Source organism: Zonotrichia leucophrys, chromosome 28 (genome assembly GCF_028769735.1).
Source record: "Zonotrichia leucophrys gambelii isolate GWCS_2022_RI chromosome 28, RI_Zleu_2.0, whole genome shotgun sequence".
Classification (NCBI taxonomy): domain Eukaryota; kingdom Metazoa; phylum Chordata; class Aves; order Passeriformes; family Passerellidae; genus Zonotrichia; species Zonotrichia leucophrys.
Genome location: NC_088197.1, coordinates 4,233,789 through 4,251,704, shown reverse-complemented (window position 1 = coordinate 4,251,704; position 17,916 = coordinate 4,233,789). Strand labels below are relative to the sequence as shown.

General features: G+C 43.3%; 1 protein-coding gene across 1 annotated transcript; it reads left to right on the top strand.

Annotated features, from left to right (window-relative positions):
* Positions 1–14,083: 14,083 nt before the first annotated feature.
* On the top strand, positions 14,084–16,782 carry KLF2 (KLF transcription factor 2). Its single transcript, XM_064734175.1, has 3 exons — positions 14,084–14,224; positions 14,333–15,224; positions 15,894–16,782. Exons 1-3 carry the CDS (start codon positions 14,150–14,152, stop codon positions 16,067–16,069), a joined length of 1,143 nt encoding a protein of 380 aa, XP_064590245.1. The 5' UTR covers positions 14,084–14,149; the 3' UTR covers positions 16,070–16,782.
* The last annotated feature ends 1,134 nt before the right edge of the window (positions 16,783–17,916 follow it).

Here is a 17,916-nt window from a genome sequence, read left to right as displayed (position 1 = left end):
CCTGATTTTATAAAAACACAGGGAAAAAGAGACACCAAAGGAGAGGGCAGCCAGTCTGTGGTGCTCCTTAGCAGCTGCCTGGGCAGAATTATCACAACCAGCCACTTCCAGAATGCCTTTTATGTCTATCCATGTCGAGTTTATTTACTGCTCTTGGTAAAACAAAACCAGAGTTGGTTTCTGACCAACCATGAGATTTAGGATGTTTTTCCATTAGAGCTTTTTAATTAATTATAGTGAGTTTAGAGCATTAAGTGTGGGGCATCTGTTGCTCCTACCATTTTTATTTCTCAAAAGCATTGATTTTTTTTTTTTTTTTTTGCTACAGTAGTTTAAGAATCAGAATCCTTCTCTGTCTTGAAGGTACAGGTGACAAAATGTGCAGTGATCTTGTAAAGCTCTCCAGAAAATCTTCTGAAGATCTCAAGGCACTCTGCAAAGTGAGGCTCCATTTGTTTTCCTTACTCATGCATATTTTAAACTCCCTTTTAAGTCTCAACGGTTTGCATGGGTGTAATTCAGAACAGACTGGGGCCTTACATATTTTGCATACCAACAAGTTATGCGAGTCCAATTTCTGAAAAAAAGATTAGACGAGCATTATGATGCAGTTGTGGAGTAACTCACTGGAAAAAAATAATAACACAACAAATCCTGAAGGATTCACTTTGTAATTTTAAGTGGATGTTCACAAATGAAAGAAAGCTTTGTGTCCATCAACAATCTCCAGAAAGGAATCAGTTTTTCTCCAAACCCACTGAAGAACCATGGGCTTAATTTGTAGGTTTAAGTTAATGGCATCCATATATAAATATATATATATTTGTGTGTGTGTGTGTGTCTATATATATATATATATATATATATATATATATATATGTCATCTAGAGTTTAAATGATATTGAAAAAGTAGAAAGAACATGATAAAAAATATATATATTTTTATATATCATATAAACTTTAAATGATATTGAAAAATTAGATATAGCATGATAAATCTATATATATATATTTTATATGTCATCTAGACTTTAAATGATATTAAAAAAGTAGAAATAGCATTATAAACCTATATATATATTTTAATGATGCTGAAAAATTAGAAAGAGCATAATAAACATATATATTTTTTATATATGTCATCTAGATTTTAAATGATACTGAAAAAGTAGAAAGAGCGTGATAAACCTATATATACACACATACATGTGTCATCTAAAGTTTAAATTATATAAAAATTTAGAAATGGCATGATAAACCTATATATATTTTTTTTATGTATGTCATCTAGATTTTAAATGATATTGAAAAAGTAGAAATAGCATGGTAAACATATATATTTTTATATAAGTCCCCTAGATTTTAAATGCTTTTGAAAAAGTAGAAAGAACATGATAAACCTATATATATATATATTTATGTATGTCATCTAGATTCTAAATTATATTGAAAAATTAGAAAGACCATGATAAGCCTATATATATATATTTCTTATATATGTTATCTAGACTTTAAATTATATTGAAAAACTAGAAAGACCATGATAAACCTATATATATATATACATTTTTATGTATGCCATCTAGACTTTAAATTATATTGAAAAAGTAGAAAGACCATGATAAACCTATATATATATACATTTTTTATGTATGTCATCTAGATTTTAAATGATACCGAAAAAGTAGAAATAGCATGATAAACCTTCAAAGCAGAAATAAAAAAGAAGCTGTGTTTTAACTTAGTGCTGAGTATTTATACAGCCGGCACCGTTTAGTCCGGCATGTTTGAGTGAGTGCGAGTCTGTGGTTGCAGTTGTGTATAAAAATACTGCAGCCTGCTCCTGCTTTAGGAACTAAACTTCAGTTCCCAATAGCTCCCTCTGTAATTCTCTTTCCAAATAAAAGGACGAACTATTCCTGGCTCGTAACGGTGTATTTCTGTGGCTTCTTGAACTATAATGAAGGCAGTCTGGAATGTTAAAAATTACACACTCAGTGCCAGTTCTGAAGCCACGGTAATTTAGGCTTTAAATGTTTTGAAGTTTACATTTTGAGTCTGTTATTGTACAACTTTTTAATTAAAATGTTGCTCTAGTCCAGATCACTAATGCTTCTTGCTCAAAGATCCATTAACATCTATCTTAAAACCACTATGTAGGGAACTTGATAATTTTGGTATCGAGGGCTAAGGCCATCTGCTTGGAAAATTATTTGGTTTTTATTTGGCTCCTTCTAATTGTAGAAATTCAAAGACATCTTTGATATCCACTGGATTCCAACAATGGAAACATCAGTTCTCTTTCTGTAAATGCTTCAGATCTGTCTCTGCTGCAGACTTAATCTTGATGCAGTTCAAGAAATAATCTGCCAAGCTTGTCACCAAGGAATGAGGTCTGGATTTTCCTGCAGAGCCAATATGTACCATTGATGCACATTATCATCTCTGTGTTTTCCCAATGGGATGCTACTAAATAAATCAGAAAACGTGTCATGCTCGTTTCTGGATGTCCTCCTAACCCAGTAACAGCTATTCTTAGGATTAATAGCTCTGTGCACTCCTCTTGTTATCATCTGTAGCAGAGAGTTTGTAGACATTTATGCCTGAAATATTCCTTCACATTTACATCCTGTGTACAATGAAGTGGGACTTAAACCTGACCTTCGCTCTCAAGTTAAAATTCCTCTCATACCCTGTGTAAAGAGTGGGAATTAATTCCAGTGTCAGTGAGAGATACAAAACTAAGAACTAACACCACAGGCTGGAGTTTTAGAGGGGCTTGGGGTGGGATTTCTTTGGGGCAGGTAGGGAGGTCCCTCCTAAAGCCAGAACTGGCCCAGTTTTTGAAATATATTGACTGGCTATAGGTAAAATATATTGACTGGCTATAGCCAGCAGGACAGCAATGGCTTTGTGAAAATTCTGCATATTGAGGAGGAAGTCAGAGCTTTCCAGATGTTTCTTGTGCCAAATAACTCAGAAATCTATTTACATCTAATTCAGGTTTAGATAATTTTGGTGTTGAGGGCTAAGGCCATCTGCTTATAAAGCTGTCTGGTTTTTATTTGGCCCCTTCTAATTGTAATTCCTGTACAATGTAAAATCATAAGCTATTACTGTATTTGCATTTACTAATTATTGTACAATAATAACAATTTCTAGTGTAGAACCATGGGATTCTTGCAGGACTGCAAATGTTGCTTAAATGCTTAGAGAGAGAGAGAGCTCTGGGCAGCTTAAGGAAACAAAATCCTTTCCTATCTGAAACAGCCCCTCAACCAAAAGGTGCATTGAAAAATAGAGTGGACCTCACCAGTCTCTGTCTGTGGTGGCTGTGAAGGCTTCAGGCTTTGACTTTTGTCATCCCACACCTCAATATTATGTACCAGGAGAAGCAAAACACGTCAGACATGACACTTGGCATGAGCTGTCCTCATAGCAACCGCATGCTTTGGCACCCAGCGCATCTCTTGCTGTGACATGGAATCCTGCATTGCACCTGATTTTTGGCCATGAGTTTGGCTTTTCAGGTGTAAGCAAAACGAGGTGTTATTATTGCCACCTAATCAAGGCAAAAGCAGTTTCACTTTCTTTGAAGCTTTTTATCTCCCTACAACTGGATTTGAATCTCTGACTTCACCACCACAACCCCAGAGCCATAACCACAAGGCCACATGGTTGCAGAGCTGTTTTTGGAGGTGGTAGTGATGTGAGTTATTTTAGAAGCTGCTAGCTATAAATTTCAGTTATATTTGAAGGAGGGAAAGTGAGCTTTGAAAATCCTTGGTGAGTCTGTTCCCTCAGTGACTAGTAGGCAATTACTGAGGCTGCTGGCAGGAGGGGGAATGGAAGGGTCATCCTGCAGCTTCTACCAGAAACCACTGAGTACAAACAAACAGCAATTGTGAACAACGGTTAAACTAATTGTCCTTGCTGGTATTGCTGTCCCAAGATGGGCTGTGACGCAGAAAGTCAATCTGCACAAAGTCACTTTTTCATTATAGTGAGCTCCAAATAGCATCAAAACAAGTCGTTTTTAGACCTCTGGGCTGTGCCTGATAAACGCAGCCCAACCACCTTGGTTCTTTTTTAAAAGATTTCACCCTGACCCTTCAGTTCACGAGGCATTCTTGCACTACTGGCTTCCTGCCTGAAAATAAACGTGAATCTGCTATTCCATACCACTTGTTCCATAAACTACAAGGGCAAATGCTGGAAGCTATGACTGGAACCATTTCACATTTGCAAAATAAGGATTGCTTTGCCAAAATGATACGCAGGATTTAAAAGGCTCACTTGCCAAGATCCATTCAAAAGGGCAGCCTTGGCACAGCCAAAAACCTCATTGTTGGGTATGATGTGAGATAAAAGCCCCAAAAAGCAACAACTGAACTGCACAACGAGTTACTAAAAGCTAAAAAAAAAAAGGAAAAAAATGGAAATCAATTCTTTCACACGTAGGAGCTGTTTACACTTTTCTGTTCTCACAAGAGTAATCCTCAACTGCACAAGTCAGCCACATCTGTGTGAAATGCAGATAAATCAGGCAGTAGAGTGATTTCAATCAGAACAAGGGTCATAGCAGAGATGGTGGCTGAGAGATGGTGGGAGTTACTTGCTCAAGATCATGCTTGATACCCTCAGCTCCCTGTTGAGCGTTTCCTTGTGTCTGGTACAGCAGAGCACGGCTGTCTGAGCAGTGGCACTGAGATATTCATGGTACAGATGAGCTTTTCCACTGGAGATGCTCTCACACAACAGCCAGGCTCCAAAGGAAAGGCAGAGGGCAAAAATGCTGCTGTCACACAAAGCCCACAGGGGTGGTCAGCCTCAAAAACAGTAAATAGGCATAATCCAGTGGTTCAGGGCACAACTGAGGGAGTGAAGGTAATCCTTTAAGGAGAAAACGGAAGAGAATTCCTTGGATTTGTAGGGCTGCAATAGAATTAGCTACAGCTGCCTTTAGCTGGGTGAGAAGTGGCCTTATCATCGCAGGGAGGGATGGATTCCCCATCACTTTCTCCTTATTCTGGGGATGATTAAAATTGGGAGGAGAGAACAAAACCACCTTGCTGAGATGCTTTTGACTGCCCAGAAAATGGACAAGTCAGGGAAATCCTCCTGCTCCAGTGAACTTGCTCCCACCAAGTACTCTGAGACAAACACTGGGACTACACAGGACATGGAGGAGTTACTGATGGCTCCTGCTCGTGCCCAGGGCAATAAATAACATTTAAGGTGATGCTGATGCAGAAATACTGGAAATACTCCTAGAAAATCAGTAAATCCCACCAGTCTAATGATCTGGATTTACCATGTATGATTCCAGGTCATTTTTACTCACAGATACAAGCAGTCACTTAACATTAAGATTTCTTAGGAAGCTGCACAATGGCAATGCAGGAATAAAACAGCATTCTCAGCCATGAAATCACATTTATTTTGATACTTGAAAGCAATTTTGAAAGTAGGAGTCCCTTTGGAATTGAAGTGAAAACCCTGCAAGAAAAAATTCAATACAATTTACGTTACACGTAAAAGGCATGTGGGAAGTCAGGATGAAGTGCAGCTGACCTCTCCTGTTGTCTCTCAGGAAATCAGAACTCAGTCGTGCCTGTTACAACGATTATTTAATAGCTGGGGAATGGCAGCATTTGGAGACTTGTGGACAGAGGTCTTTCAGTGAAGAACTCACAACAGCCATTTTGTCCTGGTTTCCAGGAAGAAAAGGTTACTCCTGGAGCCTAAGAAAACTGTCACGAAATTCTCGAAGGAAAAAAGAAAACATCAAAATCCAAACAAACAAAGAAAACATTTCACTACAACCCATCTTTGGAAAAATATAAAAATATTTTTCCACCCAGAGAAATCACTATAAATAATGTTTGAACTATTAAAAGAGCGAACGCAGAAAAAAGGGCTATTTACATAGGAGTGTTTTGTGCTGTTTCAGTCTAATTTGTCACTGATGTAGGAGCCTCATACGTTAGCTGGAGGAAATCCAGAGTTTTCAAAGGTTTTCTGTCAGGGCTTGAAAAGCTGCCAGTTTTTTTAATGGAGCCGAGCAGTCTCAGGCCTGTTGTTCTCAAAGATTTTGTGAGCCAGGGCTGAATGTTAGCAGGAAACAGAGCCAAGTGGGCTTCCTGAGCGTCTGAGAGAGGAAACTCTGTAATAAGCATGGAGGCTGTGGTTAAAAATAACTCTGGTATATAAAGGCTGCAAGGATCCCCTCTCGCTCACACTCGCCGCTGCCTCTTGGCCGCCGCTTCCCGCTGACTCCATGTGAATGAGATGCTTTGCCATCCCCTCAGAGCAGGTGGTTTTCGAGCAGAAAAAGACAGAAAACAGCCCGCGGAGAGGCTGAGCACAAGGCAGCTCTTATTGAGTTTCCAGCGAGCAGGACCCAGGGTTTTATTTCTAGAGTTTTGTCGGGCCGAGTCGAGCCCTGGGCCTGGCGCGTTTCGGTGTCTAACTTTAGGCCGAAGTAAAAGTTGTGCTGAAAAAAATAAAAACCTCTTTTTTTTTTTTTTTTTTTCTGTGATGTGAAACCTGAAAAGGGGAACGAGGCGAATCGTGGAAGGTTCTTGAGCAATAGGTGAAAGGGCCCCCTTAAATTGTCACCATCAGGGCCAGTGTGGCTTGGACCACTTCTGCTGGAGGAGGTTCAGGCCCAGCTGCAGGGGATGCGTGTGGCAACCACAAGAGGAGCATTGGCCACTCACCATCAATCAGAGCCCTGCAGTCCCCCCTCCTCACCAAATCCATTTTGCATGGGGTTAGGCCCATCTTTTCTCTCAAAGAAGTGATTTTCCTTGCAAATGTGGGCTAAAACCCACGCCGGTTATTTGGTAAATTAAGGCACCTTTTTGCCTGCTGTAACCTGACACTAACAGCCCCATGCAGGCCATGCTGAACACTTCTTTGTAGCTCACATTATGCTGTAATTGGCAAAACACATTCTTCCCAGGCTTGTGTTTTTATTACAAACATTTATTTGGCGCTTTATGTGGCAAATGAAAAGAGAATTTCACAACTCATTCTACAAAGTTGCATTGTATCAGGCTGTCCCTTGAAAAAGCATTTTATTGCTCAAGAGTAGCTGTAACCGTTCAAGGGGTTTCAACAGCGTTGTTCTCTTCAGCTACAATTGCTTTACATACTACAGCACCAAATATTAATAATTTTGATCAGTATTAACCCTGACAAGTGGTGCTGGATTCCAACATTCCTCACAGGCATTAGCCCAACAATTTTGAGTAAAAGTTCAGGTGTGTGGAACAAAATAAGCTGAAGTTTTGTTCCTGAATAGCATTTTTTATGAAACACAAAGCACTGTTCCTAAGCTCAGACAGAGCCAGGAATTTAAATATATAAATATCCTAAAATGTAGGCATTAATAGCTCAAGAAAAAAAAAAAATTATCACAACAAAGAACACAAGCATCTGGAAAAAAAGTCTATCCCAAAATATCCCACTGAAGCTTCAAAGCTTAACCATAATTATATAAATAATTGTGATAATGGAAAAAAATTATATACCATATTGAATATTTCAGTGATGTAAGTCTGCAAGGACTTGAGAGTTCAGGAAGACAAATGAAATCAGCTGCTCTGTATGTGCAGCCTGTCCTGCAGAGCTGCCTGTCTTCCTCTCACTGGCCAATTCATGCCTCTGATTCACACTTCCATGTATTCAAACAGGGAAAGTAATTCCAGGCAGCCAGCAATACCAATTAACAGCGTCATGGTTAATGAAATGCTTGCTCCAATATTTCCCATTACTTTACTCTGGGACTTATGACTAATAAATCATACAGGTGCAGTACAAAGATGATGTTTTATAAAGGAGAACTAAACCCCACATGTTAATCAAGGCTTTGCAACCCACACCCTCCATGAGCTCCTGCTTTGTGTATTTGGTGAATAAAGCTCCTCTTATCAGATCCAACCATAACCTATGACCAATATTTTACATGCCAACAAGGGAAACAACCCCAGAGCCCTCCTCGCTCCTCAGTAATTCTGTAATTCTCTCATTTTTAAGCTTTGTCCAGTCTCCTCTCCCACTCCCCCAGTTACAACATGTCAACTTCAAAGTGGCAAAAATCTCTGCTTAGAAGGGCACCTGCATCCTTGCTGACTCAGACTGCAACAGATCTCACAAACTAAAAAGAGGAAAAAAAGCAGCTGATTAGGGCTTTGATGTCCCCTCAAACAGATTTTTTTTTCCTCCTGCATTTATTAAACCCCAAAGTGTTCTCACTTCTAAACCCAGTCAGCTTGGCACATCTGACAACTCTCGCTGTCCTAAGTGGACATGACAGATAAGACACCCTTTCCCTTTTCCTCCTGTCATCTCTAACAATTATACAAATTTTCTATTAAAAATGGAGGCCAGGAACAACAACACAACCAGTATGAACACTCCTGTATTCCAGCATTAAATGAGTTTCATCCTCTTGGGTTTCTGATCTTGTAGAGCCCATTAAATATTTGTTAATCACCAGAGTAATTTTTCTGAATGAAATCACATAGGTACTTCTGCCCTGTGCTTCTGTTATTCCATGCCCCAATTGCCCATTTCTTCACCAAATATTTGCTTCTGTAATCTGAAGTATTTGGCAGCAACTGAAAACTACTTGTCATGATCAGTGACTGACATTTCAAGCATGCTTGCCAAGTTTTGGAAACTGTGGTATCAGTTCACAGTTCTGTAAAACAAAAAAAAAAAAAAAAAAAGAAAGTTTTTTCAAACATGTTTTAATTGACAGCTGAAAGGGACATCTGCAGTACAACATATGGGCATTCAGCACACGTCAGTAAAAGCTGGCAGAAACACAGCTACATACCTAATCAAAGCTGATCATTGAAAAAGTGGCATATGTTATTTAGGTTTGAAGAGTCCCCAGATCAAAAATTACAAAAAATCATTTACAGCTGAATGCTATCGTTCTTCACACAGCAAATTCAAGTAGCAATACGTAATTACCTCAATTATATTCGCTAAATAGCTGGATTTTTGCATGATTTATTCAACCATGAACATGTTTTCTTGCATATTTTTATTTATATAGTTTGACTTACATATTGAAATGGAATTTAAGCTGGTTTCCCTCTGCATTGATGGGACTCTGCCTTGCTAAAGCAGGTTGGAAGCGTCAGAGCTTGACTTTTGCTAATCTTTTGGGAGCTGAGTTAACAAGGCTTTCACTAAGATTGCCATCACAAGGAATGGAAGGGATAGAACTGCCAATAATCACGTTGAAAAAGCAGAAGTGCTAAAAAATATTTCTGTTCTCTCTTTGGGAAAAAGCCAGATGCTGTATCGAGATCAGACAATAATGATGTTGAAATACTTTCCATTACAGTAACTAAGGAGGATGTTAAAACAACTGCTACTCATCTCAAACAGTATTAAGTTGCCAGGTCTGGGTAATTTAGAAGTGAGTGTTTCCAAAGAACCAACTAAGGACATCTCCAGATGGTTAATGTTTATTATCAATTCATTTCAGAGCAGTGGGGAAGCCCCAGGTGACTTGGAGAATGTTAATATTATGTCAATACTGCAACAGGGTAAACAGAATGACCTAGATATGCCTGTCAGTGTTACATAAACCTGGGCAAAGACAGGGAGGACTTGAGACATAAAAAGAATTCTAAATAAAGATGGTTTGGTTGGTGACGTTTGTGATGGTGTTGTGAGTAAGTACGTGCCTTGGTGCAGGGTGATTTTCACACTAAGAAATGACAAACTGACATGGTGTGCACATGCAAACTGGTCCAACCACAGGCCAGCACATCTGGAAATGGAATTTAGATTTTAATCAAGCCGGTTTATTGGTTCTTGATTTTTTTTTTTATCATTACTTACCATTCAATGTTGTTAACAATGACCTGGAAGAAAACAGAAATTGTTTCTGATAAAGCCCTAGATTAAAAGGATCACAGAAGTGCAGCATAATTTGAAGAGCATGTCATTGTTAAAGGATTATTTAAAGTATCCAGGTAGACACAAACCTCATGGCAATAGAGAAGCTCATGGCAGAGAAGCTGAAGGCCACAGCTCTAGGAATGGAACATGTCCTGCTTTTTTGGCATGGACAAAAACAGGTTCCTACATAGGCCAACAGGGAATTGTTCAGAAAACCTGTGACACCAGAATTGCTCTGCTCTCAGACATCTTGTTTGATGGCATTTTTCACAGCCTCCCTGTGCAACCCCAAACCAGCTGCATCTCTCCCAGTGGTTCCAATTCTCTCTTGATGCTTCCTGACACCAACATTCCCACCAGGTCTCCCAGGGCTTTGCTCCACTCTTCCCCCATATCCCAGCTGTGCTCTGCTTCCACATTTTCATAAATTCAACCTTCTCAGGAAGGCTGGGAGCCAAACCTGAGTGCAGGGGGTGGTGCTGGCCAGGACTGGGGAGCTGAGGGAATATCATGGAATGGTTTGGGTTGGAAGGGACATTAAATCACACCCAGTGCCACCCCTGCCATGGCAGGGACACCTCCCATGCTCCAGCCTGGCCTTGGGCACTGCCAGGGATCCAGGGGCAGCCACAGCTGATGCAGGAATTCTATCCCAGCCTCTGCACCCTCGCAGGGAACAATTCCTGACCAATATCCCATCCATCCCATCCATCCCATCCATCCCATCCATGCCATCCCTCTGGCAGTGGGACCCATCCCTGTGTCCTGTCCCTCCATGGCACAGAGCTGGGGGAGAGGAGGCTTTGCCAAGCAGCTCCTCAGCAGATCATGACAAAGGGCACGAGTCAAATCCTTACAGAGAAGTGACTCATGTTTGTCTGCTACTCCACTTTTGCAGCGCTCAGACCTCAAGAAAGACTATGGAAATAGCTCAGAGGAGAATCACTGCGAAATAAAAATTATTAAAGGAAAATATGTTTTCCAAAAATACTTAATGAGCCACTTCAGCTCATCAAAGAGATGGCTCACCTTCATCTGTCAGTCCCTGCATGGGAATCAGCTCCAGTCATGAAAGGTCTGGTCCAAAAGGTTCCTTTCTCCAATTAATTCATGATGTTACTTTATTCAGACAAAAGACCTACAGGATTAAATCACTCTCCCCAAATTAAGATGCGTGTCTCTGACAGATACCTGTATATTTCATTTTATGTGGTTGTTTACATCGTTTTATCAACTTCCTTGACAGCAGATTCTAAAATGTGCCTACTCAGAACCTGAAGTTTAAAATAGAAAAAAAAAAAAAAGAGTATAGTCAACAGAACTGTGACAATTTGAGAGGCAGGCAAGGAAATCCTCTGTCTTATTTCAACGTGAAGGGGTTGGTCACGGTGTTACCTGCACTGTGTACTCTAGGTGCTAAGAGGTGTCATTTTCAGGTTCGTTTACCCTGGTATTACTATTATTGCTAGTTTGCTCTGGGTGCAATCAGGACTTTCTGAGAACAATCCCTGAGGAAGGAGCTTTGTGTTTGTTTGAGTTCTGCAATGACTCAGAGCTGGGGCTGCCAGGTGAGTGGGTATTGCACCAACCCATCCAGCCCTCGCTTGGGCTCTTCTGTTAACATACAAAATCTCAAAAAGTTCCTCCTTGATCTAAAAGCAACAAGAGACAGCAGCAGCAACACCTAGGAAAATGAACTTTGCCATATAAAAAATGGCTGAGTCCGTGTTTACTTTGGCTGGAAGACAAATCACACATCATTTAGCTCTCCTCTACCCACAGAAGATTAACAAATACTTTCTAATCTCACATTCTTCACATTTATACACCAGTGGCATCACTCCTGATCTATGCTAAGTGAGATCACTGCCAGGATCTTTGCGTTTAGGTATTTAAAATAAGAGTTGTGAGCAGCAAAAAGCCAGAAAATGTCAGCACAACTGTCACAGAGCGAGTGGAAGGTCATGGCAAAGTTGTTCTCAATTTGCGCAGAACCGGTGACTCACAAGGTAAATAAATTCTCACATTTGTCTCCCCAGGTTTAGTGCAGCTCTCAATTTTTAGCCTAACTGCTTTTCTTGAAAACAAAAAAGAAACTGAAGGCGGCGAATTTATTATTTTGTGTGCTTGGCTTTCATCCTCTCTGCCCACGAAACTTTTCCTTTACACAAAGAAAATGCAGAGTTTGGTGATGGAGCCATAAACAAAAGTCCTTGCAGTGTCTCCTGCAATCCAATTGGAGCTTCTCAGTGAAACCTACACGTCCAGTTGTATATCCTAGAAACAAAATATTTTGTTATAGCTGTTGCTGAAATCACAAGCACATGAACTGACACAGACATTCAGGGTGTGTTATCAGGGGAGTATTCACATTCATTCTGAATTCATCAGAGTATATTTTCTTGGCTGACTCACAGCCCCATATATACGTATCATTCACTTACGGACGTTTTATTAGAGGAAAAGAGTTTACATTGAAAGATTACACAAGTGTGACATTGCAGAGCCATGAGTCACACATCTTTGTGTACAGCGTTACCATGCATTCAGTGTATTGATTCTGCTCCAGTCACAGAAGTTTGGCTGCTCCTTCTGGCCAACCTGTGAACCTTGAGAATGAAAGCTATAGAAAGTTAAACAAGAGATATTCCTGGTTTTAAAACACGTGTGGCTATTGAAACGATCATTTACTCACCCTAGCAACCGAGTTTTCCCGAGGTGGTTAAACACAGCCACAAGCCTGGGATGGGCTCTGGTGAACAGGCTCGAAGTGCTTGGGAGAACCAGAGCCCATCAAGGGCATTGTTCCTTCCCCTAAACCTGAGAGCTGCTCTCCTGCACCCTCCTGGTTTCCAGCTCACTTAGAAACCCCTCTAAAATTTCCTTTGCAATACAGAGGGGCAAAGGAGAAAGCACAGCTTTCTTTGAACAGGCTCACAAAGAATCAATCTATCCCTTGACAGATCATAGATTTCCCCTTTCAGATCTGTCACTTTTGCTCCTGGATGGTGGCCAAGCAGCCACGATCCTCAGAAACAGGAGTCTGGAGCACGTTATCAGGAGTTATAGGAGAATTGCTCCTTCAGAGTCAGCATCTGAGCTAGAGGCCAAGGTAAGGGAGAAGAACAATGTTCCCTTCTGAAAAATCAACCCCAAGACCATAAATTGCTTACGACCAGCAGAGATCACAGAAGCTACGTGCATTCTTTCTCTCATAATGTCACATTGCAACATTGATTTTGGCAATCTTCGTGCAGCAAATGGAAATTCTGCTACAGATCTGGACTTCCATTAAATGTAAAACTCCAGCAAAGACCGTACAAGAGTGGCATCAAACACCTTTCTGTCAGCACTAAGGTGCATCAGGGACCTTTAGGGTGACCAGTGTGCCAAGGGACCTGATCCTCAGCTCAGTTTACCCATGGGAGCAGGGTATGCCTCTCTCCCCCACTGTTCTCCTGACACCTTCCACTCTTCCCCCACACTCTTTTTCTCATTCTGGCTGCACCACATGCCCCAGGGATGAGGCTGGGTTGTGGGACAGCTGCTCTGAGGTGTGGGGGGATTAAACCCCTAATTCTTGGTGTCATTCTCAGTGTCCCCAGGGCAAGGACCCCTCAGTGCTGCCTTCCCACAGCACAGTCCCTGTTAAAGCTCGTAGCTATCAGTGTCCTCCCATGTCACAGATGCTCCCTCGCTGTTTCCAGGGCAGGGTCCCCTTATCCTACCCAAGACCCTCACGGTGTCTCTTAGCACAGCACAAGGTCCCTGCAGCAGGGAGCAGAGATCCCTTGGCGTTCCCTAAGCTCACTTGTGGCAGAGACCCCTCAATGTCCCCCTGCTCGAACTGGGGGTCGCGGCTCTCTGGTCCCTGTCCCACCCGGGGGTCGCGGCTCTCTGGCCCCTGCCCTGCCCGGGGGTCGCGGCTCTCCGGCCCCTGTCCCACCCGGGGGTCGCGGCTCCCGGGCCGCCCCTGCCCCGCAGCGAGGGGAGGGCTGCGGAGGGGGCCCGTCCCCGCTCCGCTCCGCCCCGCTCGGGCTGGGACCGCCGCCGCCGCCGCGTCCTTTTATACCGGGGCTAAATTTAGGCTGCGCCCGAGCCGCTGCCTCCCGCCCGCCCCGTCCGGGACGCGTTTCCTCCGCTCCTCGCAATTGGCCTGAGGCCGCCCGCGCCCGCGTTATAAGGTGCGGAGGGCGGCCGGCCGCGCTCGTCCCGCACCATGGCGCTGAGCGACACCGCCCTGCCCTCCTTCGCCACCTTCGCCAGCCCGTGCCGCGAGAAAGCCCTGCACGAAGTGAGTGTCCCCGGCGGCACCGACGGCCCCGCGCCCCGAGCCCGTCCCCGCCGCGTCCCCCCGGCCGAGCGGCGCCTCTAACCCTGTCCCTTTTCTCTCTCTCCCCAGAGGTGGAAGTGTGAGCAGGAGGCCAAGACCCCCGGCGGCACCTGGGGCGGCCTCTCGCCGCGCAAAGAGGATGAGGATCTCAACAACGTGCTGGATTTTATCCTTTCCATGGGCAGCGATGGCTACGGCCAGGGCGCTGCCGGCGGGGATTATCCCCCTGCCCAAGGCGACAGCGGTGGCTTTTACCAGACAAACCCGTCCCCGGGATGCTACGATGCCCTGGAGCAGGGCAGCCCCCCGCCCTACAACGCCGGCATCGTGCCGGAGATGATGCGCTCCGAGATGGACTCCAACTATTGCCCCCCTGGCAGCGTCCACGGCCGCTTCTTCGTGACACCCACCTTCGGGGGCCCGCAGTTCGTTGAGAACATTAAGCCCGAGCCCGACATGGACAATTATGGACCGGTGCTGGGTCTGGTGCCCCAGGCTTGCCCAAAGATCAAGCAGGAGGGCAACGCGACGTGCATGATGGCCTACGAGCAGCCGCGGGTGGCCAGCTCCCCGCAGATCCCCGGGGCAGAGACGCCCCCGCTGAGCCCCGACGATCTCATGGTGAGCGAGTGCCACACGCAGATGATGTGCCCCTCGTCCGTGTCCTACCAGCAGAGCTACCACCCGGCCTCCGGCTTCCACCACCCGCAGACCCACCTCCAGTACCAGAACACCTCCCAGTTTGGCCTTTTCGAGGACAGCCTGCCCTTACAGCCCTCAGCTCCTCGGGGCATGCTCACCCCTCCTTCCTCCCCTCTGGAGCTGCTGGACTCCAAACCCAAGCGGGGACGGCGGTCCTGGCCGAGGAAGAGGACGGCCACCCACACGTGCAGCTACGCGGGCTGTGGGAAGACCTACACCAAGAGCTCACACCTGAAGGCTCACCTCAGGACGCACACAGGTAATTATTGCTGATGGCCTTGGTGTGGAGATGTGCTGTGTGCCGCTTGGGATAACCCCGTGTAAAAATAAAACCAGTTTCCAGCCCAGGCTTTTACCCTGTAGTCTGTTAAATTCACAGCTCTGTAACATCCAGGTGTTTACCTATGTGGTCAAAGCTTTTCTAAGGGCTTCTAAAGCCTTTTCTCCAAAGATTTTCACTGCAGCTATAGGCGAAAATCTTTGGAGAAAAAGCTTTAGAGAGGGCTTTGGAGAAAAGGGCTTTATAGTAATGGCATTTCTAGTAATTGAGCTTACAAGCAGTTGGATCTTGGTAGCGAATACAGGGATACAGAAAGGCTTTGGAGGAAGGGGTTTATAGTAAAGGTATTTCTAGTAACTGAGCTTACAAGCAGTTGGATCTTGGTAGCAAGTACAGGGATACAGAAGGGGCTTTACAGTAAAGGAATTTGTAGTAACTGAGCTTACAAGCAGTTAGATCTTGGTAGCAAGTACAGGGATACAGAAAGGGCTTTGGAGGAAGGGGTTTATAGTAAAGGTATTTCTAATAACTGAGCTTACAAGCAGTTGGATCTTGGTAGCGCGTACCGGGATACGCCACAACAAACCCCGGCAGGTTGCCCGGAGTGTGATGCCACGCTGAGTCACGCTGTCCCGTCTCCCCGAACAGGTGAGAAGCCCTACCACTGCAACTGGGAAGGCTGCGGCTGGAAATTCGCGCGCTCGGACGAGCTCACCCGGCACTACCGCAAGCACACGGGCCACCGGCCCTTCCAGTGCCACCTGTGCGACCGGGCCTTCTCCCGCTCGGACCACCTGGCCCTGCACATGAAGCGGCACATGTAGCCCACCGTGCCGCCAGCGGGACCGTGTTTGACTGCTCAGGTGCACAGGGGTGAGGAATCTGTAGCTGGTACTACACAGGGAAGGCACCGCCCGACGCGCCAGGACGGACGCGGAGGATCCCACGCGAGGATGCTCAGCCGTGCCCCAGGCAGGGACCTGCCCGTCCCGGTCAGCAAGGAGGACAAGGGGTTAATAATTTATGCAGCTTCTGTGAAGGGTAAACTCCGTAAGACTCCATACAGATTGTATAGAAGAAGCTGTAAATATGTTTTTTATTTTTTTTTTCCCCCCTCCCCCCGATTCTAACTGCCCGTTCCTAAGCTTTACAAGACAATGTTTGTATGGAAACTGCCTGAAGTTGACCCTAGAAGAGATTAAATGAATGTTTCTGTAGCTAACGATGTTAGTTTAGATCTCAGTTGAAGGCATGGCTAAGAGAACACTCCTCTTGTTAGACTGTTTGGTTCACAGGTGCAATAGTATTCTTGTTTGCCATGATCTACACTAGAAGTACAGGGCTTGATGTCTTGTAAGAAAGTAACCTATTTACTGTAATTTTTTTATATATTGTAAATAATTTTATACAATGAGAAATATTGTATATGTAAATAGAAGACAAATGGGTATTTTGCCTATTTTCTGTTTTTATAAAAACGTAATTTTTCAATGGTTGAAAACATTTCATCTTTTTAATAAAATAAGTTTTTAATTGCTGTGATTTTTATTCTCCTTTGAGATATCCCTGTTACCTTTTTTCCTGATAGCTGGACCAGCAACCACCTGATTGTGTTTCAAATTATCAACAACTGTAACAAGACACTTACAAAAATCCGAGCCATGGATTTGTCTGAAATAGACAACAGAGTAAGTAAGGTATTCTCACTGGTAAATAAGACCTAGTACAGTGCTTTATCAAAAAATCAAATAGGAAAGTAGATCATATTCAAAATACACTTCCTAAAAATGGTTAAGTAAGCAACACTGTAATTTCAGTCTCATTTCTAGTTTATGCTAGACTATTTTAATAGCATTCTTAATGTTTTCCAGATGCAGTTCTAGTTTTGCCAGCAGTGTGTGGGTTTTTACTATAAATTTAAACACTGCATTTTTGTAATTATGGGGGCTTATTTTAAGGCATTCTTGTACATAAATTATCCTTGTTCTCAAGAACTCACTGCAGAATTCCAATGAAACAGTAGTGGAATTCAAGAATGAATTCACAACACAGGTTAAAATACCTTCATAACTCATTCCCCAAAACTGAAATTCACTTAATAATTTGCAGTGCCACCTAGATTTCAGGAGTTAAGACAGTTATTAACAAGCTGGGGGGGGAAATCAGCCAGGAATTGAGATTCTGAAAACCAATTGCAAGTAAACTGGATTCTGCAGCAGCTATAGCAGAAAAGACCGCTAAAAAAGTCAAATTGGGCCCCTAAAAAATTATTCAGAGCTGTAAATGAGCTCAGAAGGCCAGGCAGTAAATCCAAGGGTTTGTTCTGACACTGATGGGCATCCTCTGTCTTTACAGCTCCTGTGTTGTGGTGAGTTCTGATACTCGTGCATCACTGCTAATCAAATTTGCAGATTCAGCTTAATATTGCTGCATTTTCCCCTTAAAATATGGACACTTGCAGCTTGGTTTTAATCAAGATTGTGACCTTTTTTCTGACTTTACATGCTAGAATACACAAGAATGAAATCAACAGGAATGCATTTAGAGTAACTACAAATATAGCTGTTCTTCTGTGAAAGCAGAGCTGAAGCTGATCATGTGGAACAGATGTATTTTGGGCTTCTAATCATTGGCATGGAAGAACGAGTTCCACATTTCACTTTTGTAGTTC